This window comes from Arthroderma uncinatum (genome assembly GCF_011692745.1).
Source record: "Arthroderma uncinatum strain CBS 119779 chromosome Unknown scaffold2, whole genome shotgun sequence".
NCBI lineage: Eukaryota > Fungi > Ascomycota > Eurotiomycetes > Onygenales > Arthrodermataceae > Arthroderma > Arthroderma uncinatum.
In genome coordinates, this window is record NW_022983864.1 from 3,951,994 (window position 1) to 3,978,944 (window position 26,951).

The following is a 26,951-nucleotide window of genomic DNA, read 5'->3' on the forward strand; positions in this document are numbered from 1 at the left end:
CGTTGTGTAGAAACCAGATAGATCCCCGTGGACTCAAGGTTATAAAAAGTCCCTAAAAGTTCATTTTCAGTCTCCTCCTTTTAATTACTAAGGAGATTTCGAAGGGTAGATAGGTCGATTTATATACCGTACAAGTACATAAGCATCGATTTGCTTTTATGCATCGGAGTCGATGTTCTCTTATGTTCTCCTGGCCATTTGCCACCGTAGGTAAAGATGCTGCGCTTATTGCCTTCCAAAAAGAGTAAGTGCAAGAACGCCCATAGGTGGGTAACCGCCATCATTGCCTCTCTTATGTATGACGTTACATCAACAGGGCCTTTCGTTGCACTGGGAAGTGGGCGAAATGCAATATAACAATTGCTTATACAAGTACATCGCCCCTTAACAATCAAAGTTTTGTCATTATTCCCCCCAGCCTGAACCACAACACCCTGCTCCTCGCCTTCGATGATAAGCAATTCTAAGGTCCCGTAGGTTGCATAATTAACGAATATGCAGTATTTCCCAATGATAAAAATGACCTTATCTAGTACTTCAAGTTGGTCGTCCATGGTAAAACAACTTTGGTATTAGGGTATCGTCAAGCGTAGTCCGTAGGAGAATGAGTAAAGAGACTCATCCGAGCCTTGCTGCCGAATGGCCGTTTGTTCAGCAAGTAAACAAGACAAGTGAAACCTCCTGGTGATTCCTCTTTTGTAAAAATGAAGGGCTTCAAGTATGACCCTGTCGTGCATCTCGATGTTGAGCCTTTGGCAGGTATCGGAGATTCCAACCGCCTTCAGCAAATTGACTCCCAATCTACTATCCGGGTTGCAGCTTTGCGGTGAGAATTCGTATATCCCCGCTAGAACGGACGGATTAACAAAGTGAGTTGCATTCTGCAGAGGCCTTGTCTTCGGGTGCTAAATAAAGGGGTTTTATATCGCGGGAAAACCTCGATAACGTGATCATTGTGACGGCCCGGATTTACTAAAAGCCGATGACACCTCAAAAGGGAAATAAGAACCATCTTGCACCTTAACCAAGTGACTTCACTCTGTTTATTAAAATAACAAAGCTATGGTATCTATAAGCTTATATTATTTTATTATTTGCATGTTGATACATTTAGAAAGTTAAGAAATTGAGAGGTGTCGCCATCTTGTAGGTGGACACTTGACACTATTCCGAAACTTTTCTAAGTGCTCACATATTAATGGTTGCTCAAAACACACTCGATCTCCTGTCGACCCAGCTCATACCCCTTTCCAAATTCCAAATAGTCTGCCTCGCCATCTTTTAGGCCCTCGATCAATATGCTCAAACTCTTCTGTTCTCTCTCTGCGATGTGAAGGAGAGCGTTTCTGCTTTTATGTGATAGTAGGGCGGAGAAAGCGAGGGCCTCGTGTAGTTGCACAAATGCCTGTGCAAGTCCTAACAAATGCCAGCGATATTTCTGCGGCCGCATAGATAGAGAAAGCATTTTCTCTGCAAAGGGAGACGGCCACTGTTCCAGCACCTCTGCGAGTGATTTTGGTGACGGATACCCCAGGGTGGCGATTATGTTCATTCCGATATCTATCAGGTCGATGCTATCTTCCCTCCGCGTTTCATCTGTTCCAGCGATATCCGAGGTTTCAGGTCCGTAGCCATATTGAGCACGGAGAAACCGAACAGCAGCGCAACCAGCCTTGTTCGTTGTCTGCCATGGAACAGAGATGAAGGATTCCAAAATGCAGGGATGAACGAACCAAAGTGGAAGAATTTTGCCTAGCCGTGGGTTAGGGGGAAGACTAAGGCGAAAAGACCTGAACTTTGATGAGGATCGCTCCCTCAGTTGAGGTTCCGACGCCCTGTCATCGAACGTATATGGAAGGAATACTGGATAGTCAACGGTTATATGTGGTTTCGTGTCTTTCTCTGGCAGATTTTTCGTTCGTCCAGTAAATGTCCAGTATGCCCTCGAGTTTTGTGGTGCAAGACTGTCAATCCAGGCTCGAATAGTAGCCACTTCATTATGGGTAAAAGCTCCAAACATCGGTCCTCCCCATGATATCAATTGCACAAGCCGGCTCCGACCACTATCGCCTTTATATACCCATGGCTTTGTGTTGCTCAACCAGTGCAAAAATTCCATCTGCCAATCTTTCTGCTTAAATGCATCGGGTTCTAGCCAGGCTGCAAGCTTTCGACCACCAAATCTCGCACGGCAATTGTCATGGATTCTACTGGATGCAATGGTCTTCGATTCGAATATTCCGAGGATCTCCTTCATATATCTGGTTTGGGGGGAGGGTTGGAGTGACACGCCAATCGAAGCATCCAAGTCTAACGGACAACATTTGGATAGGACGAATCCGGCCTGGACACGTTTCCACGCTTGCTGAGCAGCACTACCTCCCTCCGAAGTCCTTACTAGGTGCAAGTATCTTACCACGGCCTCCTTTGCCATTTTTGCATGACCGGTATCCGCATTATCGATGGTGATATGAAGGGTGAAATAGTAAGGGTCAATATTCAGTTCGCGAAGCTCCTTGGCAGCCACGATGGTCTCGAAAGTTAACATCTCGAAGTGCATGTTAAAACCTAATATCTCGGGCAAGAACTCGTGAGGGAAGAGGGAGATGAGAAGTTGAATGACGGCGGATTGCCAGATCTGAATATCCTTCATATCTGGATGCCTTATGAACTCAGACGAATTCCCCGCTGGCAACTGTGCCCCTACTTTGTGCAATAGCTGTTTATAGACTTCGACATGATTTTTATCCAAGTCGCCGTCGCCGAGTTCTTCTGATAGGACCTGCCAAGCATCTTTCGTGATAGACCGATAAGCGAAGGGCGTTTTTATCTTATGGATGTGTCCAAGCCAGGCGCCGTCGACGAATTTGGTCGGAGCCATCCGCACAAGCCAGCGTTTTGCGTCTTCCAACCCATGAAAGAGTTCCCTAGGCTGGCCTCCTCTTCTCCTTTCGAGATACCGTTGCCATCTCAAAGTAACTTGGTCAAGTTCTCGCTTCGCGAATATATCGAGTGCATCATGCGAAAACTCTTCAACTGAGAGAATGGTGCTTTTCTGGGTTTGCGCTGACTCAATTGCCCCTGAGAGAAAGGAGAGAAGGAGAGTTTTCGCCTTGGGAATGATATCAGGATGATTTTCAAGGTGTTGCAGCCTGAAGTACAGCTCCTTGTACAGTTGGCAGCGCTCTTCCAAATCTACAGGCGCTGGCTGGCTATTAGTCACTTCTACTTCCTCAGCTCTAGAACCAGCGCCTGTCTTGCCCTCATTTTGATAAGGAAGCGGAGTTTCCCGGCTGCTCCTTGCTGCTTGACGGTTTTTCGAGACCCACCACCAAGTAACGGCGAGAATACCCAAAGCTAGGCAAAGAAATGGTATATTTAAGCCAACAACGGCTTCCATATCGCAATAAATGGTCAGATGGGAAATGTTTTAAATTGAAGTTGAAATAAACAAATGACCGGTCAGCCTATGCAGCATCAACAGATTGGTTTTTTCAGTGCGCTGCCGATTGAAGCACCTCCCACTTCAACTGTTCTCTCCTCGAATTTAGGCAAAGGGCGGCAGGGAACAGGTTTGCAGAGTAGTAGGTTCAGTCAATGATATGTTCCAAAATACCCACCAATACATTCTATCCTCAACAAAGTATAGGTCTTGAAACATATATCGAAACTTACCCAAGGCTGATTCTCATTTTTATTAATAATGGTGGCACTAAGCCTGCACTCTCAACTGGTCAGACATTCAACGACTGTTATAATCATCCCGCTCTACGAGAACTGGCCGAAAGCTATGGATTACGGCCGCGAGTGAATCCGACATTCTAGCTATAGGTCCTAGGTTGGAGATAGATACCCTGAATGTCCGGAACAGAAAATATGTCGAGAGCTCCCCATGTTCGCTGCGGCTATCTATTCTTGGAACAGACTTCGAACACGCACGGCGAAGCCAAACTCATCTAGGCGATACCAGCACATGGCTGCCCCTTCATGTACCCCATCCACTCTTTTGATATGGGCAGCAATTGGATGGGTCTCCTGAAATAAGATGTGGCAATCTTTCCGCCCATAATGAAGGCTAGCCTTGAGGATCGGTCATGCAGATAAGTATGCATCTAGCTCGGAATCCACATAAAATTCCCAGCCGCCTTCCGGAGCTGTCAGATCGACAACGACGTCAGTAGACACTAAAATGTCAAGTTATCAGTTCGTCAGTGCTATTCCGGGGTTAGGAACCTAAAGATATGGGTCCCATAGAACTGAGGTTACTGAGTTAAATTTATATAGTACTGTTTTCTCGTACTATTTGGACATCAACAAACCTCTACATTTCATTTTTCTTTCACCCAATCTACTCTCTCAGCATGGCGAGCTCTCTCAAAGCTGAGGAAAAATACTCCTTGATCTCCCGTCGCTTAGAGCTTCAGAATGGCCAGTCTGCCCAGGAGTTGCAATCACTTCTAATCCAAGGCAAGACTATAAAATACCAGTGGGGTGAGTAAACTGTTCTAACATCCCTTGGGAACCCGTATAGTTTTTATTTCTTCTGCTAACTGTTTTTTGCATGCTCGGTCAGTTACCGCTCCCACCGGAAAACGTGAGTTATTCACCCTTTCTTTCATCCTGATATCAATATTTTTACTAATCTATCCTAGCACACATTGGTTACTTCATTCCTTTGATCAAATTTGCGGATTTTATTCGTGCGGGGGGCGAGGTACCTGCCTCTATTTGGGATTCTATAGCAAACCGTCTTTATCTAACGGCAGTCTATAGGTTATCGTTGAATACATCGATGTGTATGCATTCTTGGTCAATTACAAGTTTCCATGGGAACAGGTACAGCACCGCACAACATACTATCGGTCAATCATCACTGCAGCCCTTGAAGCTGTGGGAGTTCCGGCTTCAAAAGTATCAATGGTGCAATCTTCATCGTATCAAGGCACCCACAAGTTCAGCGTGGATTTTTGGAAGCTCTGTGCACTCTGCTCTCAGCAAGATGCTCGTGATACCGGGGCCGAAGTTGGAGCTTCGACAATGTTAAGCCCGATGCTCACTCCGCTGCTTCAAGAGCTGGGTGAGGAGTATGTTAGTGCTGATGTTCAATTCGGTGGCAAGGACCAGGTAAATCCCGTTCTTTCTAAACTATAATTGTATTTGAGTTAGCTAACTGACGTGTGTAGAGGGGTATCTTCAATCTCGGAGAGCAATTCCTCCCCGAGCTGGGGTATTCAAAGCGCGTTCACCTCTTGAATGAGATGCTCCCAAGCCTCACTGGTGGGAAAATGTCATCCTCACACCCAGCATACACCAAAATCATGTTTTTGGACGACCCTAAAACGGTCAGAGAGAAGATTGCTGGTGCCTGTTGCACGGCTGGCGATGTCCAAGGAAATGGCATTCTGCCAATTGTGCAGCATATCCTCATGCCAATCAGTGAACTTCGGTTATTTAACATTGAAAACGCCAATTATGTCGTACATGATGGGTCGAATGGGCTGGGTGATCGTCAAGAGGATATACACCTTCCGCTGTCTGCCAAGGGGGCTCCAGACGGGACACTTTTTAGCGTCCGGGTCCCGGATGCAGACTACGCATGCAACTCATACAGGCATTACAAAAACTATGAGGACCTCGAGCAGGACTATGTTAGCCTGAAGATTGACCCTGATGCTCTCAGAGAATCTGTTGTATCCGGGCTTAACCAAGTGTTGAAACCAATTCGCGAGATATATGAAGGTAACGAGGAATGGCGCCAGTCAGATATTATGGGCTACCCCGAAGATCAGCCAACAACGCAAAATGGGAACCGGGGAAATACTTGAAAGTTCTATTTCTTTAAGTTTGAGAGTCTAAACAGCTGCTGGCCATTACCAGCTACTGTATGCTGTGGCGATACTCTAGACATATACTGTCATAGTATTCTTAAACTATGTGGCTGGCCGAATGCCCACATTCAATCTCACCGGATACATCGTGCATGTTTTTGCGTGTTTGTTATGTTCCACTGCGGAATCTAATTCTCCGGCTGCATGTTGGGTGACCCGGTGAATATTGTCTAACTCATCTGGTGAGGTAATTGAAAAATAGCCCAAACCGCATCTCTGTGCATCACAACAGGGGAACTATGAGGGACCCTATTTGATGTCAATCAACGCCGTCAATGATCATATCCTCTATTTCCAACCCCTCTCTCCCACGAAGAGCTATATTTATTCAAAGATAACTTAACTACATACCCACCCCTCCCTCGCAGTTGCCTACATAAAATCTGAATATATGATCAAAGCCTCGGTCAATTTAAAGCTCAATTCATCGAACATTTGACCATCCAAAATCGGTCAAGCTAATATGTTTGATACTAATGGGGTTTGCGCAAGTCCCAACTCTATGTCTCAGCTTTATGCCATACAGAGATAAAGCAAGGTGACATGTATCTACGGAGTTCATGGTGAGCGAACATGTCTGTATGGCTTCTTGATCATCGTCTGAGTATCGACTCCCGTACCACTGACACAAAACATCTTCAAAATCGGGAGATGTAGGTTGAAAGCTGAGTTGACTGATCCGAGACCAGAACTGATGTCACAATGCCACCCGGAAAGCATGAGCATACAGAATCGAAGGACCATACCCCATTGCTTGTTCTTGGTCTGAGTAGAACAGGCGGTACATGTAGGCTCCATCCCCTTTAATTTGAATGACACTCTATGCACATATTTTAATTCTTGCCACAGCCCTCTCTCGAGCATTGGCAGTTCTTGGGTATGAAAATCTCTATGACCTCGACGACATTGCATGCGGAGGCCCCGAGCACGCAGACTTCTGGCTAAATGCTGCACAGAGAAAATTATCTGGGGAAAGCAGCTTCAGCTTAGAGGAGGTGAACCACATACTAGATGGATATGATGTCAGTGCTTCTGTTATCCCTTGTATATTCTCGTTTGCTATTCACAGCCTTCTAACGGAATCATGAGCTAGGGAGTCCGCAATGTCCCTTCTGCAGCCTTCGCTACCGAGTTGATTAGGCACTACCCTTCAAGCAAGGTCATATTGCCTACTCGCAACGTTGATGGGTGGCATGTGTAAGAATTGCACATATCCTCTCTCTTTCAAAGGCGAAGGCTAACCATGAACCAAAAGGTCATGTATGCAAACTGTGTACCAGCGTTCCATTGACCCTGTACTTCGATTTCTCGCCATCTTCCATTCGGGCTCGAACATATATGCGACCTTACTGCGTAACCTACAGCAGATATTGTACAAAGACGACTTCCCGAATTATGGCAAAACAGCATTCCACGAGCACCGTGAGTATATTCACCAGAAAGTGCCTCCAGAACTCCTGCTCGAATTCAGCGTAGAGCAAGGATGGGAACCACTGTGTAAGTTCCTGGAGAAAGAGATTCCCCTCGATGAGTTCCCACGAAGCAATGGTCGGGACGTTTTCTGGAAGGGATGTCGAACTAGAGATATAAAAATTGTCAAGGGGCTGGCTGTTAAGGGTCTTCTCATCGCCGTCTGCACTACTGGTCTGGTTGTTGCTGCATGGTCGTATCGCGATCTCATCCAAGGCCTCATCGGCTGAATTCGGAGGTTTCAGGCACATTCAAGTCAACTAACCATACATGAAGTGGTAAAAAGCCAACAAGAGGCGTAGTTAAAACGCAAAAAATCTCCTTATCTGCCTTTTTATATACGTCTAGAACGTAGTAATAATCTGCAGCCAGGTGACCATTGCACCGTACCCAACATATACAAGTGTGCGCTCGGTATCATTTGCCGCCCATCCTTTCTGACACCTCATCCATCGCCCATTTTGCATCCCATCATACACTCTTTCTCAATTTCGTGGGGCATCAATCAATTCTAGTGATGGCCCCCTTTAGGGATTCTCTACCATGTGCATATTCCTCAGAGCAGGTGGTCGCATGGCTCAAGTATATATCTCTTCCAAAATCATACCACCAGTACTTGGATGATCCGACGTCGGTTCCTAAAACATTCGAGTCCCTACGCACTCTATTCAGATGCCAGATCACCACATTTCCATATGAGAACCTCTCCGTCCATTACTCCCCTACGCACCTGGTCAATATCCGTCCTGATGTCCTGTACACCAAGATGCTGGGGCCACACGAGGGTGGAAGGGAAGGCAGAGGTGGATATTGCATGGAGCTCAGTATACTCTTCCACCATATGCTCCGGGGGGTAGGGTTTAATGTCTTTATGACTGGGATCAGGAACAGAACTAGAACGGAGGGTGTTCCTAGTGGAGAGTACCAGGGATGGCAAGTCTGCACATCCCATTTCTACCCTTTAATATTGGGGGTTCGGTTCTTATACTGTTCCTCCCGGGCTATAGCTGAAGGACCCCAACCTGAATTCATGCTAGAACGAAGAGTAATGCTAACCTACAATAGGACACACATCAACAACATCGTACATCTACCATCTGGCGAGAAGTTCTCCGTCGACGTTGCGTTTGGCGGAGATGGCCCAACAAGTCCTATGCGAATGGTATCTGGTTATGCCATACAAAACCTCGGACCTCAAGAAGTTCGGCTAGTAAACGACCACATACCTAAACAGCGGCTCACGGAGCCTAAACTCTGGATATACCAGTACCGAAACGGGCCCGATAAAGAGTGGGATTCGTTCTATAGCTTTGCTGAGATCGAGTTCTTCCAGGAGGACTTTGAGGTACAGAATTGGTGGACAAGTGCGAAGACCCTTCATCGGTGGACTGTCCTTGTAGTGCGATTTTTGCGAGACGGCGAACCGGTCAAATTTGATGGGAGGAAAGACATGACGCCGTCAGAGCCAGGCTTCAAAGTGGCTGGAAAGGTCATGATGGTCAACGACGTGGTAAAACTCAATATGGGCGGGAAGACGAGTGTTATTCACTCGTTTAATAGCGAAGAGGGAAGACTGAAGGCCCTCTGGGATTACTTTGGTATTAAATTGACGGAGGGGGAAATCGGGTGCATTAAAGGGTGGGATATGGCGCTCGAATAGAGGGGAGCGCTTTTTCTTTCGTGTTTCGTTACTTCTAGTTAGACTTGGGGTATCTATGTCATTCGCTGATGTAGTAGGGCGTGTCTATAGATCTAGATTAATCCTAGAAGACCAGATTTTGACTGAGGAGGAATAATCTCGAATGTAGAACGATGGGTGTCTTTGAAATCATAAACGAGCAGACAAGGCGAGATCAACAATTAGTAATCTCACCAGCTATCTCAACTCTGCCCAGAGTACAAAGATGACATATATCCAACATCTAGACGAGGATGACCAGACATAAGGCATCACAGGAGTATACCCGTAAGCATGATTGCTGCATATAAATAAGTCACTACATCCCCTGCTGGAGTTTCAAGCCCAGCAAGAGAGTCTATAAATATCTCCATCTGAAACCACATATTTATACTTGATTTCTCCTCGGTTCTATCGTATCAACTATGGACTTGTCAATCTGCGGAACATGCGGGGTGCAGTACGATACCACATCTGTGAAGTCTTGCAAAATATGTGATGATCCTCGACAATATGTTCCTACTCATGGGTATACGCTCTGAACTATCATGATTTACATTCTCAGCAGCTGACATTTATCACCAGGCAACGGTGGACAACGCTACGTTCTCTGCTGGAGTCAAGGAAGTATCGCAACGGGTTCAAGACGAACGAGAAGCACCCAGGGCTTGTGAGCATTTTCACTGTCCCTGAGGTGGCTATCGGACAGCGAGCATTTCTCTGCTGCACGCCCAAAGGCAATATCCTTTGGGACTGTATAACGTATCTTGACGAGAAGACGGTCCGCCGTGTCAATGAGCTCGGTGGAATACGGGCGATTGCCATTTCCCATCCCCATTTCTACTCAACAGCTATCCATTGGGCCGAAGCTTTTCAATGTCCTGTGTACTACTCTGCAGAAGACGAAGAATGGATTCAGCGCTTTTTCGACCACGGCCCCGAAAGGGTGGTTGCAGGCTCAGAACCCCTAAACCACTCGGGGCCCAAACAGATTCTGTGGGAAGGGAGTGAGCTGAACCTCCTTGACGGCCAAATTAAGATTCTCAAAACTGGAGGGCATTTCCCTGGGAGCTCCGTTTTGTACTGGAAAGATACAAAGAGGTTGCTGGTGGCTGATACTATCCAGGTTGTACCCAGCGGGGTGTACCATGTTGACAGGCCGAAAGGCACAGCTTCGTACACTTTTATGTGGTCATACCCGAATCAAGTGCGCTCTATACTCCCTTCACTTCCTATATCAGGTATATTGGGGCTCTATTTTATCAATGGTGGCTAACTATAACTATCAACGTTAACATCGTTGCATCTGTTGGACGACCTAAATCGTTTGCTAGATTCGTCCCAAGAAAGCTGCCTAGGCCGCTGAAATGTCTCTCGAGGGAGAGTCTTGTCTTGCCAGATGTCTGGAAATTGAAAATCATCTGCCATTTCCCTGTCCTATGTGACATAGCCATCCGGGCTGTTCATTGTAACCCAGCTGGTTTCTGTACAACAAGACGTTCTTCACGAGCAGAATGCCGCTGCTGCTGTCAGATAGGAAGACTTAGGCGACCTTTTCGGTCTCCATTGGACGATGAGCAGCCGTGGGCGCCCAGCTCGAGTTGAGTCGCGATACCTTTCTCACCCTTCCAGGGGTATCCACGGGCTAGCTATATATGCCAGATCTCGTTCTGCGACTGCTCTCATGTATGACGAGGTGCGGAGAACGTATTCTCGCTTGATATCCCGGGCTGCGGAAGGGTTGCTCAAAGCTATGTTCCACCCGCAAGTGAAGCGGCTCCGTTTACTATGAAGAAGCAACCGGTGCATTGCCAGCAAACCCTCGACGATCACGGATATGCTAGCTAATTTAGCTGTTGTGCATTGTTGGACAGACCCATACTTCCCGCTTGCGAGTGTCAGGGTCATAACCCCTCATGGGAGAGAGAACGACTGAAATCTGGGAGATTGACAGCGAGATGGGCGGGAGAGGCACGGAAATGATGCTGGGCTTCAGCTTCGCCATGACCGTCCTGTTCGCCGTGTCTCAGCTCAGGTATACGCCCACGCAGGGGTGACGTTCCTGATGCAGCGGTTTTACTCCGGCTCTCATCTCCCACCTCCCACCTCCCACCTCCTCCAGGAGCTCGCAGGAAGATTGGCAATGCACGCCACGGCGACCGCCTGGCCAGAAGCTATGTGCAGGCCTGTCGAGTACGTGGTACGCTGGATCTAAGTACCATGAGATGTACACCCCCTGCGATAAATCGAGCCAACCATATCAGATTCACAGCCTTGCCAACGCCGGTCTATGCAAGTTAACTCCCGTGGGGAGCACATGGTGCGGCTAAGAAGTATACACCCCACGCCATGGTCAGAACTATTAGAGCATAAGCGGGGAGAGGGATAGCGAGTCTCTAAGCGAACGGACATTCAAACGAAGCCGTTTTATTTTTCTTACGTATCCACTCCGTCTATATATCCTGCAAGATATAGGAGGGTTAGCGAGGTGTTCGGAGATATAGGATACGATGCATGACTAACATGGACGTATACACCACCTACCTCCTTCCGCTACGCTACATAGGGTGTGGGCCGTTGATATCTAAATAAACCCATGGAAAGTCAGCGCTTGATTGATCCATACTCAAGATCCATGCCCACGGGTGAGATCCTGACCATGCATGCACGATTACTCGGCCTGCACCGCAATTTTCTGGTTTAATGGTGAGAAAAGGTCCCCCGTCCTCCAGCCCATCAGCTTACTTCGTTTAATTAATTATTTTTGTATTTTTTTAATTTTTATTTTTTCCTGTTGTTTTCTTTTGCGGCCCAAGAACTAAGCTGGTATGCGCCCCTTTTGGTCCCATGTCCACATTCTTGGCGTCCGATACTTCATCCGGTTTAGCCTCGGCTCTCTCGCTCGCATGGCTGAACCGCCTTGGGATCTGATAGTGAGCCACCCAAGACGCAACCTGCGTGTCTGGCGGAAATACGAAGAAGGCGTGCATAGTATTTGCGGATACTATGTCCTGCTTTTCCTTATTTGAAGCCACACCCTTTGACCTCGCCGTTGTTGAGGGCGCGCGGTGGAGACGGGCGTATACTATGTATACTCACCGCAAACGCAGGCGCCGCCTTCCGGTCAAGTCTCTGATCCATACGGAGGGCATCTGAGCTAGCCTGCGGGCATCAGACGCCCAATATGACTAAGAGAATGATGTCTGAAAAATATATACATATCCCTTCCCTGATAACTGGTGGTTATTGGCTGCTTTTCCGTGTATCAGGCCTCCTTGTGTTTGTTTTTTTTTTTTTTTTTGACGTAACGCTGAACTCGTTCCTGGGTTATTTGGATCGTGACCACGCTGTCTGATGTCTTGTATACGGAGTACCTTTCTTTGAGGTATCTCGATAACGTCACAAGGCTCACCGCGAGTGGGTTTGCCTCTCCTTTTCTTTTTCTTCGGACATTGCCCCCATGCCAATCACCAGTTGGCATTTGATATTTGGTGTTTACGCCATGATATCCGGTTCTATACTCGGCTCTTCCTGCTCCTGATTCAAAATTACAATCTCCTTCCTTCCCATTTTACTTGGGCTGAGTCGTTTGAGCGGGATGGATGGTATGGGTATCCTCCAGACCAGCCGACGTATATCCCACGATTCAACCCAGTCATCCACCGGAGATATATCAAAAATCACCGTGGTCATGAACGTCTCTTACGAGGTTGTCTGCCACGCTAGTTCTGGATCTACGGACAGCCGCGCATTTGGGATATCCAGGCTCACCAATCCTGGAATTCATTCGCCGTATGCATTTACGGAGTAGATAACATCCCGTGGGCAATTCATGACTGCATTTCACCAGCCGCCGGACGTTCCGACAGCAATTCGGCCTAGCATTGCTTTTTTTAGGACGTTGCCATAGCCTTCTAGGTCGACCAATCTAACATCCATCTTTCCCTGTGGCTTTCCCACTGGTTCGTCTTGCTTTTACCATGCCATGAATATCCCCGCCGAAGTCGAAATTTGTGGATATCTACTGGAACCGGGAACACGGCCCAGGTTCCAGGTCATCGTTCCAGTGGCTTTTTTTCTGCCTCTCGCTTGGATGCATACCTTACGTGAAGGGGGTTGGAAGAAAGGAACGAAACTTTTTTCCAAGGTGCCTACCGGCCAACTAGATCAATACGGGGACATTGGGACCTTGAATCATGTCTCCTTTACATGACATTTCAGCCATGTATTTTCATAACCGTGGAATGACATTAGAGTAGATAAAGGCAACAGCATCCTTTACGGGCTCATTCCTGAGGATCAGAGTTATCTATGGCTTATAGAAATGAAATACGTCCATCTATCAGAATGAATTCCTCTGACCATTTCACCCTGGATTTCGTCTTAATCCCCCGCGGATATGACTCTGACGTTCATGGAATTTGGCCTTCTACGTCGATTCTTGCTGCAAAGGACATCGCCAACCCCCGATCATGGATACCGTTAAGCTGGTCTCAAGTAGCCATTTTACTTATACTGGTATGGCCGGTTATCGTGGCCGGTCTACGATATTATCGAGAAAAACAACGGAAAAGACGCTTCAATTTTCCTACCAGGGAGTCCTTTGCTAAGATGACCGTTCGTGATGCATGGGCTATCCAGCTCAATCTTATGGATACCGAGACCTCGTCTATCTTTATGCTTGCGCTTAAGTTTGCTATTTTCTCGGTATGTTGGGAGGCGATCGATTTCCCCATGCTGAGCCCTCGTATACATATCCCTGGCATTATATGTGCTAACCTATATACATATAGGTCAACGGCATACCTTCCATCTCTAGCTTGCTGGTCAAGACAAATAAGCTCCCCTCGGAGCGTGTTCATCTTCGGTATTCTATGACCTCGGTCATGATTGCTGAATTCCTTGCCTTCCCCCCTGACGATGAAAGAGCCCTACAGGCAATATGCCGAATGAACAATATTCACCAAACCTACCAGCGGGCCGGTCAAATCCTAAATGATGATCTGCTGTACACCCTTGGCCTTTTTGCCTATCTTCCAGTCCGATGGGTTGGTAAATACGATTGGCGTGGACTGACCGACATGGAAAAGTGTGCTCTGGGCACGTTCTGGAAGGATATCGGCGATTGCATGGAGATCGATTACTCTGATCTCCCATCGTCCAAGTCTGGCTGGAAGGATGGCCTCCACTGGCTGGAGGAAGTTGCCGAATGGGGCGATCGCTATGAACAAAAGAACATGGTTCCTTGTGAGAGCAACCGTCGTGTGGCGCTATCAGCCATTGATATCATACTCTATACCATCCCCAAGTTCCTGAGGCCATTTGCAACGAAGATGCTCTATGCCCTCTTGGAAGATAGGATGATAACGGCCTTAATGTACCGTACCCTACAAATCCCCCCTAAAGAGAGGCCATTCTCCATTCTAACAAACTCAACTCTTAAAATAGGCTCCCAAAACCTTCCAAGTTTTATAGAATAGCCGTCAATACCATCCTTGACGCCCGACGTTATATAGTCCGCTACTTCTTTCCACCACGCCCTTCATACTTGCGTTTCCAGCCCCTGAGTGCAACGCCAGATAAGGACGGGAGATATTACCTGCAGACCTACGATTCAAAACCATTCTATATCAAGCCAACATTAGCGTCACGCTGGCTTGCTCCTGCTGCCGTTATCAGAAGGCTTCTTGGCCTACCATTACCAGGTGATAGTGGCAACGAGTATTGTCCCCGTGGATATCGTTTGGAAGAATTGGGTCCGTCATGGATCCTAAGGAAGAAAAGTATCGAAAGTGATGTTCGACTTGCCAGAGAGAAACTGAACAAGAATCATACAACGGGTTGCCCATTTGGATGAATAATCGTTCGTATCTTGCGTGATGCTGTGGTGATGGTTAAAGAGCTAGGACATAATGGTAGGTGATTTGGCCTCTTCTTACTGCACATTCGTTTGCTTTTATATATATATACCTGTGAGGAATGTTTATACATACTACGGTTATATATTGATTTTATATATTGGGAAATGTTAGTATATAACTGCCCGGTTGGAGAGTTGTTGGCTTAAGAGCAGTAATACCCTGCAGTAATTTCTGAATATTATCATCTTCGCTCCTCGCTCAATTATAATAGTTTCTAGCTTAGTCTCTTATAATGTACAAACATACATATATTGAAGGATATAGCCAAATTTTAAAGGTGTTATTTCCTAAGTGGACTGTGAATATTGTGATATCAAAAGGTTTTATTGGATGAGGCTAATAATATGGAAAGAATAATCAGAATCGCTTACGCCCTTTGCCCTCTTTAATGCGCCTTGGGTCCCAACCGTGGAAATGATACCGAACAAAAAAAGAATAGGGCACAATTGCTCATGAGCACTTCATGTACAAACATCATAATAATTCACCGTGAATGTCCCTAAAGTCAGCGCATCAATGACGGCGTTGTTTCCCACTGGTATAAGGCTTTGAACACTGAGAGGGCTCCAGACTGCGTCTCTAAGGTGCGACCTCTCCCCCGATCATTTACATCCTTCAATACCTTAGCGGTCTGAGCGTCCGTACCAACAACCCCTCCCTCAAACTGAGAAGTTGTAGAATCTTGGTCTGCATTAGTGACCGGTAGCAGCTGACCCTCAGTAATATCGCCGCCCTCATCCTTGGCAAGATTCGTTCGGTTACCTTTGGCCTGTAGAGAGGCAAGGTCAGGGCTGGCACGGTTCATAGGAGGAACCGCGTTACTGTAATCAACTGCACCATGAGGCAGCACAACGGTATCGTTTGAGTTGGGCTCCATGTCTGCGTATTTACGACCCCACCACATTCCATATAGGCCATTCTCGTTTTTGGTGACAGATGCGGCGTGAGCATTGTGTTCCAACCAGTTCAGATATGAGGCACAGGTTCGTTGATGCCATCTAAAGGCCTCCCTTCGACCCTCCTCACTGGTTTTATCGCCTTGCATAGAGTCATATAGTTTTGGATCAGAAAGCATCCTCTTTTCCTGAGGGCTGAGCTGTCGACAAAACTCCGCGAAATGATGGAAAAAGATGCCTTTGAATGTTTGGCCGTCTTGCGAGCATATTCCAGTACTGTCACATGCCTCTTCTAAGACTCCCGCTCGTCCTAGTCCATGCCAAGTGTGATTCGACTTCTCCGGCCAGCCGGTGGCTTTTATCACATTCCTGACAAGCTCATGACCGTCTTCAAGGTAGTATTTGAGCCCAGTTGCAAGCCAAAGCCCCCTGAGCCCGCTCAGGATAACGCCTTGGTTATACGTATACACCATTGTGTTTAGAACATCGCAATTGCCGGTTCCTGGGTCTTTGGGGCCCCATCCACGAATATGAAATCCATCTCCGTAAAGACCATTGGCTCCAGTCATATTCGAATTTTTTAGCCACTTGTAGGCGGTTATAGCTGCGTCCCGGTGAACTGGATTATGGCGTGGACTAATAAACCCGTTTTGAGACTGATTCTCCACAATTGGTGAGTCGATGGTGTCTCCAGGGAAGTAGAGATACATGGCAACGCTGGCCGATATGAATAATTCGTTGGTAATGGCATTCTTGTAGGGAGTCAACCAAGGGCTCCAAATCATACCACCACCGCAAAGCAACGTATCCCATCCGCGCGCGGCCAAGTCATAGAATACCCGGGCTCGGTGTGCAGCCGGAATCCTGTACTGTGTTCCATGCCATGAGTGGTGAGGGCCTAATTCGCTGTTGGGGTGACGACCAAAATGCAATTCGGAGTGTAAATTCTGGAGTTTGATGCTCTCGAGCCATTCCAAAACAACCCACAACATGTCATCATATGCCTGTAACCGTATACCAAAGAAGTTTTCCCCATGCCAAAAGGTTGTAGTCTGCTGAAAGTAATAGCTGATGAGATTCTCATGGGACAGTGCTTCATTATCGCAACGAGCCTTGGCGGAGTCGTTGATCACAACCGTATCAAGGGTAGAGGACATGAGTGATAGTACTGAGGGAATGTGAGTGTTCACAACTGCCTTGGTCCAGTCAATACCGCTGGGCCAGGTTGCCTGCCATAGGCTGAAGTACTCCGACTGCATCACATCGAGGGCGTCAATCATTGCTTTTAGTGTCCCACTAGACGGGCTTGGATAGGGCGGAGGAAACGGAGCTTGGTCTTCTGGGAGAGGTTCCTGCTCGTTCTCCGAAGGCTCCAAACTGACCATCGGTTCCGTACCGGTCAGAGGTATCTGCTGATCGTCACCGATCATGAAAATCTGCTGCGAGGCATCATTTCTAGTCGGGTTGACTGGTACCGCCGAGGTACTACCACACAGCAGAGGGATTGCTGGTACATATACGGATGCAAAAAGAGCGAGTGTAAGGAATGAGTGGCGGCCCCCCAGGGGCCACGACCGAGTCAAACGCATCCTAGCTCTGCTTCCGATGCGTGAAATATGATTTGCTTTGCTTCGCCGACCTCAAGAGAAAGAAGTACCGAAAAAAAACGAAAGGAATCCTGGGCTATTATAGCCGTCTGGAGGAGTGACTTCTAGTCTCGCATGGGCAGTTTCGCTGCTCGTGTGACCGCTCTGAAGGTATAAAAAGGAATGCTCGTGACGATGAGTTATCGGATAAATGTAGGATTGAAGTCTTAGCCAGCGCATCCGTGGCTGTTCACCAAGCCCTGTTCAGATGCGCGACCTCTCGTCAATCGATATAAGATGGGCTTGTTCTTGAGAATGAACATCGCGGACAACCGCGTACGTACTTTCTTGTTCCTTTTTATAGAAACGGCTTCGGGAAAGTTGCGGGGGAAGAAGTACCTACATATATTACGTAAGCTCCTTGGATATCAGATTTACGACTACGAAACAAAGACGAATAGAGGATGGTATGGTGTCCTCTTTGTGCTCTGGAACCTCTACCTTGTATTTTAACACTGAAAGTAGTCGACGAGTGCCCGAAAGAACCTGTTGCTAGCGAATTAAGGCGGATATCAGGGAATACGACGGAAAAGTAAAGGATTCTACGAATAAGAAATAGTACCCCTGCGTATACTTCGGAGGCGATGTAGAAGATATAGAGATATTGGGTGTGACACATGAGCGCCAACGCGGTGATTCCGATAAGATATTCACTATGCAACTTTAGGCACGTATATGATTAGAGAAAACGAGGTAATATCAATTTGGTAAGTAGCTAAGATAGCTGTTAGTCATAATTGGCCCCATGCAAAGCGCACGGAATCAATGGAAATCAAGCGTACCTATTCTATTCAGATCATAAAGGGCCGACATACCCTCAGCCACCGAGTGAGAGGACTGTTATCCAACAAAGTAGACCAATCAAACAGACATCAGGGTGGCAGAATAATAGTCGGCAATTTTTCAACGGTACGAAGTCCGCGTTCCATATCCCAGCCTTCAAAGGGTTCATTTTGTCAACTCGGATTGCTTATGTGTCGGAAGCAGCAGTACTAAAACCAACCACGTATTCGAATAGAGTGGTATTCGATCAAATATCCATCGGAAATTTCGTTATTTGCCCATACACGCTATCGAATTATGCTCGAGGGTTGCTAAGATCGATCATTGTTTCCCTCAGGACTGCGACTTCGTTCACGGCTTCGGCTTCGCGCCCTGTTTCCGCGTCCTCGGTTGGAGTTCTGGCCAGCTCCGCTAGATTTTCCCTTGTTTGAAGGCGGGGGCCTCACGAAAGCGAAGTCGACTTCGATAGTCTGATCAAGCAATTTGGCGCCATGTAGGGCTTTTATAGCTGCCTCCGCTTCTGGCAGAGTGGGATATTCAATTAATGCGTAGCCCTATAAGAGAAGTTCCAATTATATGAGCATGATGATTGCAGAGTAAGACTAGCGGGGGAACGAGTTCGACTGGCTTGATATACCTTAACGTAACCGGTCCTTCGATCGAGGTTCAAATTGAAGTTCTTTATTTCACCATACTCGGCAAATAGATCTGTGACATCTTCCTCTGATGCTTCTTCATGTATATTTGTTGCCATGATGATCCATCCTTCAATACTGCGCACTGCCGCAGCTGAAGCGCGGGTGCGTGGCTCAGGCCCTGTACCAGTAGCCTGTTCAGCTTCTGGAGAGAGCGGAGGGTCGACTTCCATTTCCGTAGACATGTTGATTAATCCTTTCTCTCGTCTTTTGCTCTGTACCTGCCCTTTCACCGGAATGTCTGTCGATGTCGAATTTGGCCGTCCGCTGTAGTATTTTCTGCAGTTGTGATGTTGAGGGGTGTGAAGCTTGGTCAAAGGTTTTGGTAGCTAGGATATTACATAATCAGGTTTATTTTAACGTTCTGTTGACCGAGTTCCGATCTTCTCCTGTATATCTTGAGGCAGTTCGGATGAGCTTATGTATTAAAGAATCAAATATATACATGGATATTAATAAATATGCCGCGATGTCCAAAGAAAATATCAACCAGGGATATGATAACGTGGCCTTCCCAAACTTCGGCCTCGTGCTGCAGCTACCAGTGAATTCCCAGGCCGTGCCTAATAAGATGGCGAATATATATATATATTGTCACACGATATATACTCTGATAACCAATCCTTATTTGGCGCCGGAAGCTTGAATAAGGAATTGTGCGGCGTCATCAGCGAACACACCGTAACGGAAGTGGGCATCGAGGTCGAACCCGTTTAGGCAAACTGGGTCTCCTGGGAGACAGTATTTCTTGACTTTATCGGCGGAAACGTGAAGGAATGGGACGAATCGACCTGGATCACCGAAAGCTGCAATGGCTGAAATACCGTGCTCCGACAATAATGCTCCGGAATGGGTGACCATTGCGCCCTGGGAGTACCCAACGAGAACGACTTTGCTGTCGGGGCACTGGGCAAGCGACTGCTCCAAGAGTTCTGCCATTTTCGGGCCGCCATTGAGACCTAGGAGCAAATTTCCCTTTAAGCAGGGTGGTTAACGAGATGACAATATAATTCACGTACAAGTGGATGACTTTTATGACGATCTCCATTCAGCGTTAAGAAATGGGACTATACCTCGGGGGTGGCATCATAGTTCACACCCTGAATAATGATCTTATTCCCTGTCTGTTTCCGAAGTGCCGCTGCAAGTGGTCTGCCAATGATTCTACCCATATTTCCTGCCTCATTGGTTCCGCGGGCAAAAATCATCGTCAAGGGCTGGCATGGCGCATGTTCCAGAATCCCATTTTCTACCGTGCCTTCATCATCCGTGGACTCGACTCCGAAGTCTTTCTCTTGCTGATACCTCGCAACTTTGTTTAGATTGTCGATGGCTTGAAACAACGAACTAGTGACGGACTGTGTGGTTACGTCTTCGCCCTCATATTCCCACCACTGCCGTTCTCGGCGCTCAGGCAGAGTAGGGACCGATCTGATAGTGACTGTAGAGGTCGTTCCTATGGCCCGGTTAGGCGCAGCTATGGCGTACGCCGCAATGTTGGCAAGAAGCAATGCTAACTCGATCTTCATCCTGATTCCAGATCTTCGAACACTTCAAGGCGGAGTTAATGGTCCGGGTGCAGATCGGCATGGAGTGGTACTAAACGAGGGCCGTCTTTGTACGAAAAGGACAGTTAGAATTGGCAAAAGACAGACGTGGGGAGATCCAAAACAGCGAAGCAATTCCTGTACTCTGTACGGCGAGCTGGAACCCTCTAACCAGTAGGCTGGTCTAGAATCGATCTGGAGGTAGCAGAGAACCTTGGAATGCTGTGAGATGGTCCATCAATACCGAGGAATGAAAGAAGGACTTTAAAGGATCCATAACAGACTCTTAGGCCAGGGATGATACGCAAAAATAGTTGAAAATATTCCACTTTGAGGGTGCAGTCCCCCTCAAAATAGAACACGAGAGCATTATGCATTAACGTGGTTGGGGCATGTGAAATGCAACCTCAGGACCCATCCTCATCCTGCCAGTACAGTACGTTGACACCATCGTGTGGACGGAGAGTCAGCTAGGCTCTCTGCACATTACCTGCCCTGCAGCTCTCGAGATCAAGGTTATGTATGAGACCCATCCAGCATGGGCGCAAATAACCAGTGAAAGGCCGATATACGACCTTGAAGGAGCGGGTAGTAAATGAAATAGTAATTGATGCACCAACAGACCCCAGTTCAAGCTCTGATCTCACGTTTGGTTGGACACTGGGTTATTTGTATTACAGGCTACCCGATCGGATCGACAATCCAATTTGTTGGATCGATCGATGGATTGGTCAGTGCTTGGACAGTGCATAAGGAAACTGGAGCCTCAGGATACGCCTCTGAGTGGCTCACATGGCACTCCGTAGTTAATCGGTGCTTGTCTTCAGCTGTGTGAAACCTGGGAATATTCGATCACATATTACCGATGTTCCAGGTTGTGTGTGGATTAGCTACCGGGTACAGGGGTGTTTCTCTGGCTCGTGCAACGACCATCGTGTTCTGGTCGGCCCAGAAATCTTAGCCATGACTATGTCCTCAACGCCAGCCAGGCATCCAGTTTTATCGCCATCGAGGCATTCGTGATCCTGGAGGGACTAGAGGGTGGTGAGTATTCGCCTTAGTGACTTGCCTAACTATCCAGGCTATCATATGACGTTGACCTGCCGTCCTGGTTGTAAGTCTGCAGATGAGGTACGGCTTCTCTTACTTCTGACCACCGTCGACCCTTGACTTTGTCCAACAGGAACAGACATTCAGGGCCCTTTTTGGAACCTGGACTGTCGAAGGTTGGACATGCCAGCAATACGAACGGTGTCTTTCCAGGGCGGCAACCAGGAGGCGAAAAAGAGCTGCCTAATATTGCATAAAAACAATTATTTCCGCGGTTCCGAGTCTGTCGAACCTTAGACACGTCAAATGACGATCAAGGCTTGGTCAAAATATGTGACCTTTTTCGAGCCCGTATGGAAATTATGGCTGTGTGACGCGTCACCTGGGCGCTTTTATTGATGATATGGTTATTCTGACGGCCCAGCTCCTGCATTTGCTAGGGGATGCTTGTTGCATCTAACTCAAGGAGGGTTGAGAGCCGATCGAGTACGGAGTAAAGGCAAGCAAGATGCTGATGATGTCGTATCTTTACTTATCTTTACTTATCCTACACGAACGGTGAGTGTTTAATATGATACGGCTTTCTTTTATTTTGGGAATAGGGTTCTCAAACCTGCAGGTACTGGAATTCCAGTACAGAATGCTCAGATATCGATTCGGCTTGAAATTATAGCGAGTCTTCAATGGATAATCATTCATTATAGAGAGGAAAGCTATTATGGTGCCCTTTGCTCTCTCTGCTGGACTCCTTATGGACTAAAAACACATATGTTGAATATGGTCAAAGGAGCTGGACAGTAACAATGCTGCCTCCTATACCTCCATAATGTCCAAATATTTGCTGAGAATACTATGTATTCATCCTACCACCAGTCCAATGGTAGAGTAGTTAGTCAAAGAAATAATGACTGTGACTTAGAGGATTTACCCTTGTTGTTTGCTTTGTGGTCTCCTTCACTTCATCATGGTTCTAGGTGAGCTCGCCAGCCAGCTTAAGTGAATGGATGATGTCCTGTCTCGGCGTCTTAAATGGTGCTTGCCTTCTTTTCTAAACCTTTGTTGATATTGACATTAAAACATTTTGTCAACCTCACATCCCAGTCATCAGTGATATCACCAAACTGTTCTATCATCCTTTTCTCTGCCATATCTCATAGAGATGGAACCAGTCCCAATGAATATGGTTGAGCAGTGGCTTCAATACGAATATGCCCCTCCCACTGTCGACAACAAGGTCTTTAAGCTGCCTCTGGTTCCAGAGCCATCACGGCCTAAACAGTTCCCCTATCGTGAAAGGCAGGATATCGAGATCATCCTTCGTGGTGGAAAACCGGATCAGTACACTCGACTTTGCAAAGAAAACGCGGACATAGAAGTCTCCTTCGATCCAACCGACGGAAATTTCACCATAACAGAACGGGTTCAGGATCCAGAGGAGCCAGACTATTACCTTGAAGTGGTCGCCCATCTCAACCGCAGGAACGCAGAGTTATTGGATATCAAAAAGTTCTCCGACACTACCCTCCTCATAGCATTCGCAGTTGCGGATGGGAAGCGTCCATGGATGGAATATCGTCAATCTGGATTTGAAAGCGCACACCTACCAAGTTTGCTTAGACAGACTGTTAAAGCAACGTGGCCAGTCAATTACATCAAGGTTCTCCTTCCCCTTGCGAAGCATCCTCGTAACTGGACTGCGGTTCTCACCCTTATGACGTTCAAAGGGGTCAACAGCAGGGAACTGAAGGAGGTGGAAGAACTATACAAGGCAGTGGAACAATGTCAGAACGAACTCCTCGATATTAGCCAGCGACCAGCGCGCGCTGGCTCGCTGAAGGAATTGCTTGATGAGGAGGAGATAATGCGCAAACACATCGGATTTATGACTCCAAAGACTAGAATTGCGTGGATAGAGCATTATGAGCGATTGATTGACGATATCGGTATTGCTAAGAAACGAACAATGTGGTTAAAGGAGTCGGAGAGGTTAGCAAAGGAACAGGAAGCCGTCTTCGAGAGAGTGGAGCTGGATAATTAGACCTGGCGTATTTTTGTTCGAGCCGTCATGTTTTCGTTGTTCTTTCAGTACTTTCCATTCACTCGGCTTCTTGTTTGCCTCTGGACATTAGGGGACGTATGATTTGAACGAGGCTACTACGGGATGTGCATATGCTGATGATTGGCCAACTTTCTCACTGCCATTACTTTTGTACTAAATAAATGCCCTTCTACCAGGCCTGAACTCAGAGTTACATCATCAACGGGTAACTGACAGTGCAATCTTGGACTGAACACTACGTTAGAGGGTTGATGGTATTTATTTCCAAGATGGAGGCTGAGAGAATCAAAAACAAATTTGTATGTAGAGCTTTCCTATCCGAGTGGAGTTAGATTTATGCTATTCTAATTCGATATTAATGAACCCATTCGAGCCTCTAATGACAATTCGGTAGGGGAGAGGTACCAGCAATGATGCCAGGGCGAGATAGAAAGGTGTAAAAAAAAGAATCCAAAGAGATGAGTAGGGCCTCAACGACGTGTGACAATCTCGTTCCACAACCGTAAGGGGAATATCAAGCTATTTATACAATCAAACCCTCGCTCCCACGCCATTTGCATCCATAACTTTCAATAGCGGAAGGCTATTTTTTTTTTCTTTATGTTTTTTAGAAGTATCAGCCAATCGTTTATCTGTTGTTGCCTCTCATTGACAGAATCTGCACCATTCGGATGAAGATGTTGATGAAGTCGAGTTCAAGACTGACGCTCTCGTTGACAACGTCACGTCTAACGACACCTCGTTCAGCCAAACGAGCGTGGTAGAGAATCTTCTGGATATCATAAAGCGTGAATCCACCGAAGACAGCAAGACCACCGTATAGCCACAAACGTTCAGACCACATGAGAGTTCGTGTAGCAGTAGCTGGGAGAACCAGTGGAGCAAATCCAGAGAGGGCTACAACGGCAACACCAGCCAGGAGGGGCCCACCAAGATAGAGGTATTTCTCCTGCTTGGCAGTAGCACCGACAAAGGCGATGGAACCCATCATGCCCACGGTGTAGAGACCAGCACGGGCAAGGATGGCTGGAGACATGAAGAATAGAGGAGAGAGGACGGCTGCCTGGGCAAGGTTGAACCCAGTCCATAGAGCGTATTTTTGGATGTAACTATGAATACGTTAGCATACTATCCCTTCATTGTATGGCAAGGAGATCGTGTACTTACTTGTCTGGTGATGTGTAAAAGGTTCCATACATAGTTCCAATACTGGCAGCTAAGCTGAGACCGATGACAGCCCATGGGTTGGTAGCCATGAGTCTATAAGACCATCCGCTGGTGTGGAGGGCTCGAGCAGCGACTCCGATAATTCCGATACCCAGACCAGTGTGCATGAACGTCTCGTTCAGGAAGCTTCGTTCATATGGAGCCATTCCGCCATCTTCTCTTGTCTCGCGGTTAAATATGAAGTTGGTAGCCACGATAGTTCCACCGATGATGGCAGCTCCATACATCAGTTTCTGCGTCATGTTGCTGCGATCGCCCGCAGCAGGCTGGTATGCTTTCTGCATATAGGTTGCTCGGCGGAAGGCATCCTGGAAAGTCCTGCGGGCTCTGTTAATAGGTGACGTAGAAGGCAGTTGAGAGGATACTCTGTGAACTGGCGATGACGATGGCTTCATGGGTCCATTGTGGATGAATCGGATGGCCGTGGAAGCTGTTGTTGGCTTGGGAATCTGTTTGACCGCAGCCGACACGGCAAACGGGCGGCGGAGGACAAACGCCATGGCGTGTGCCGCTAATGCGTAATGAAGATATCGAGCTGGTTTAAATAACGATAACTCCGGTGACGGGCGATGGCCGGTATGGAAGCTGGCTGTTGGCGTTTATATATCGAAACTCCCTTTGCTCTTCATTTGAAGCATCGAAACCCGAATATTCCAGAATGGGCCGGGTTAGTCACCCTTCTTCACGTGACCTGATGACTTCATCGTCGAAAATCAACCTCGGAGATAAACTATCGGAGCGCGCTAATGATCGGTACGATTATGGCGTCTCTACGGGACACAGCGGAACGGCAAATCAATGCCTATAAGCCCAAGATACAATAGCAAAGAGCGAAAAATAGGCCTAATATCGATGAATGATGATAATAACTAGGGAAACAGGCCATATCTGGCCTCTATATATGGGGGAAGGCGTAGCGTACGTACGAGCCGTAATCAAACAGATCTGCAGGGGGGGAGTGGCGTTGGCCTGATACTGCCAAGACGCCGTACACACGAAGATTCTGACATAAACAAAAAAAAGGCGAACAAAAGACAACTTTATCAGCCACTTGCAAAGGAACAGAGAGGAAAGTCGCGCGGACTTTAGAGGCCATAACAGAGTGACAATATCTCCCGGGGCTTTTTTTTGCCTGTCTTGCTTTCCTATTCGCTACGATGTCGCTGCTGCAGACAATCCATCTCGCCCACCTTCCTCCCTCCTTAGTAATCCACGTTGCCCTCTATCGCGATGTGAAGAATTCCCAGTTTCTGAGGGAGCAGCTTATTTCTGCAAATTCAGCATATGAGTATGCCTTTATTGATGCTAGCATGGTACGACTTTTGAATGTCCTTGCGATCTGCCGCCCTCGAACCAATATGGCCTCGTGCTGTCCATATATTTGCGGCTCAAAAAGGTTGACTCTTTGCATCATCCGCCCAAGTAGATACTGTCCACTACCCATATCCTTTCGGCCGCATTTAGAGCGATAAATGACTACGAAAATAACCGATTAAAATCAAGAAACGTTCACTCGGAGATAGTGTTTGCTTTAAGCCCGAACAATAATGTTAGCGCCATTCCAGGCCCTTCTCCCAACGCGGGAGTCCAAAGAATACCAATTGACCGATATCCCTTTTGATATAGATTGCAGATGCCTTCCGCCGCTTTGGGATAGCTGATTCGACAAAAGATCTTCTTGTGATAAAAGTTAGCACGTCTCCGGAGATCACACATGAGAGCGTATCACAGCATCTAGGGGAGGCAGTTGAAGGTACTCCCATAACATTTGATGATGCAACATTAAAACAAATTACAGATGTTGCGAGGATTCAAAAGGTGTATAAACTATCAGGACTGGTGGAACAGAAACAGCCAAAGAAGGGTGCAGATTCCCTACAAGCTCAAAGCAAGGAAGACGCCGAGAAGACCTACAGAAAACGGCTGGAGATATCTATACTCGGAGCTATTGCTTTGAGGGGTTCCTAACTGATAGGCCGCCGCATCTTTTAATAATAATGATTTATATGCCATTGCTTATAGCGTTTAGCGGTTCTGTGGGGGGATACCGCATGGTTTATCAACATAGACCTGGGATCTAAGTGCAATGCC

The 26,951-nt window shown here is 47.1% G+C and overlaps 11 protein-coding genes across 11 annotated transcripts; 6 read left to right on the forward strand and 5 right to left on the reverse strand.

Annotated features, from left to right (window-relative positions):
* Window positions 1–1,195: 1,195 nt before the first annotated feature.
* GIQ15_03172 (ABC transporter with duplicated ATPase domains) lies at window positions 1,196–3,400 on the reverse strand (the record flags this gene model as incomplete). Its single annotated transcript, XM_033550589.1, has 1 exon — window positions 1,196–3,400. One exon carries the CDS (start codon window positions 3,398–3,400, stop codon window positions 1,196–1,198), a length of 2,205 nt encoding a protein of 734 aa, XP_033407750.1.
* Window positions 3,401–4,361: 961 nt separating this feature from the next.
* On the forward strand, window positions 4,362–5,825 carry GIQ15_03173 (tyrosyl-tRNA synthetase; the record flags this gene model as incomplete). The annotated part of the gene is made up of 5 exons (XM_033550590.1): window positions 4,362–4,491; window positions 4,574–4,594; window positions 4,653–4,714; window positions 4,774–5,124; window positions 5,184–5,825. The coding sequence occupies 5 exons, from the start codon at window positions 4,362–4,364 to the stop codon at window positions 5,823–5,825; spliced, it is 1,206 nt and encodes a 401-aa protein (XP_033407751.1).
* Window positions 5,826–6,590: 765 nt separating this feature from the next.
* On the forward strand, window positions 6,591–7,588 carry GIQ15_03174 (nad dependent epimerase protein; the record flags this gene model as incomplete). The annotated part of the gene is made up of 4 exons (XM_033550591.1): window positions 6,591–6,669; window positions 6,738–6,910; window positions 6,982–7,085; window positions 7,144–7,588. The coding sequence occupies 4 exons, from the start codon at window positions 6,591–6,593 to the stop codon at window positions 7,586–7,588; spliced, it is 801 nt and encodes a 266-aa protein (XP_033407752.1).
* A 287-nt stretch (window positions 7,589–7,875) lies between these two features.
* GIQ15_03175 (uncharacterized protein) lies at window positions 7,876–9,018 on the forward strand (the record flags this gene model as incomplete). The annotated part of the gene is made up of 1 exon (XM_033550592.1): window positions 7,876–9,018. The coding sequence occupies one exon, from the start codon at window positions 7,876–7,878 to the stop codon at window positions 9,016–9,018; it is 1,143 nt and encodes a 380-aa protein (XP_033407753.1).
* Window positions 9,019–9,461: 443 nt separating this feature from the next.
* GIQ15_03176 (metallo-beta-lactamase) lies at window positions 9,462–10,312 on the forward strand (the record flags this gene model as incomplete). The annotated part of the gene is made up of 2 exons (XM_033550593.1): window positions 9,462–9,565; window positions 9,622–10,312. The coding sequence occupies 2 exons, from the start codon at window positions 9,462–9,464 to the stop codon at window positions 10,310–10,312; spliced, it is 795 nt and encodes a 264-aa protein (XP_033407754.1).
* Window positions 10,313–13,647: 3,335 nt separating this feature from the next.
* On the forward strand, window positions 13,648–14,516 carry GIQ15_03177 (uncharacterized protein; the record flags this gene model as incomplete). Its single annotated transcript, XM_033550594.1, has 2 exons — window positions 13,648–13,743; window positions 13,830–14,516. 2 exons carry the CDS (start codon window positions 13,648–13,650, stop codon window positions 14,514–14,516), a joined length of 783 nt encoding a protein of 260 aa, XP_033407755.1.
* A 946-nt stretch (window positions 14,517–15,462) lies between these two features.
* On the reverse strand, window positions 15,463–17,238 carry GIQ15_03178 (uncharacterized protein; the record flags this gene model as incomplete). Its single annotated transcript, XM_033550595.1, has 1 exon — window positions 15,463–17,238. The coding sequence occupies one exon, from the start codon at window positions 17,236–17,238 to the stop codon at window positions 15,463–15,465; it is 1,776 nt and encodes a 591-aa protein (XP_033407756.1).
* A 1,355-nt stretch (window positions 17,239–18,593) lies between these two features.
* GIQ15_03179 (RNA-binding protein 8A) lies at window positions 18,594–19,162 on the reverse strand (the record flags this gene model as incomplete). The annotated part of the gene is made up of 2 exons (XM_033550596.1): window positions 18,594–18,836; window positions 18,920–19,162. 2 exons carry the CDS (start codon window positions 19,160–19,162, stop codon window positions 18,594–18,596), a joined length of 486 nt encoding a protein of 161 aa, XP_033407757.1.
* Window positions 19,163–19,601: 439 nt separating this feature from the next.
* Window positions 19,602–20,506, reverse strand: GIQ15_03180 (cutinase; the record flags this gene model as incomplete). Its single annotated transcript, XM_033550597.1, has 2 exons — window positions 19,602–19,952; window positions 20,051–20,506. The coding sequence occupies 2 exons, from the start codon at window positions 20,504–20,506 to the stop codon at window positions 19,602–19,604; spliced, it is 807 nt and encodes a 268-aa protein (XP_033407758.1).
* Window positions 20,507–22,748: 2,242 nt separating this feature from the next.
* On the forward strand, window positions 22,749–23,612 carry GIQ15_03181 (uncharacterized protein; the record flags this gene model as incomplete). The annotated part of the gene is made up of 1 exon (XM_033550598.1): window positions 22,749–23,612. The coding sequence occupies one exon, from the start codon at window positions 22,749–22,751 to the stop codon at window positions 23,610–23,612; it is 864 nt and encodes a 287-aa protein (XP_033407759.1).
* A 649-nt stretch (window positions 23,613–24,261) lies between these two features.
* Window positions 24,262–25,360, reverse strand: GIQ15_03182 (growth hormone-inducible transmembrane protein; the record flags this gene model as incomplete). Its single annotated transcript, XM_033550599.1, has 2 exons — window positions 24,262–24,742; window positions 24,801–25,360. The coding sequence occupies 2 exons, from the start codon at window positions 25,358–25,360 to the stop codon at window positions 24,262–24,264; spliced, it is 1,041 nt and encodes a 346-aa protein (XP_033407760.1).
* Window positions 25,361–26,951: the final 1,591 nt, after the last annotated feature.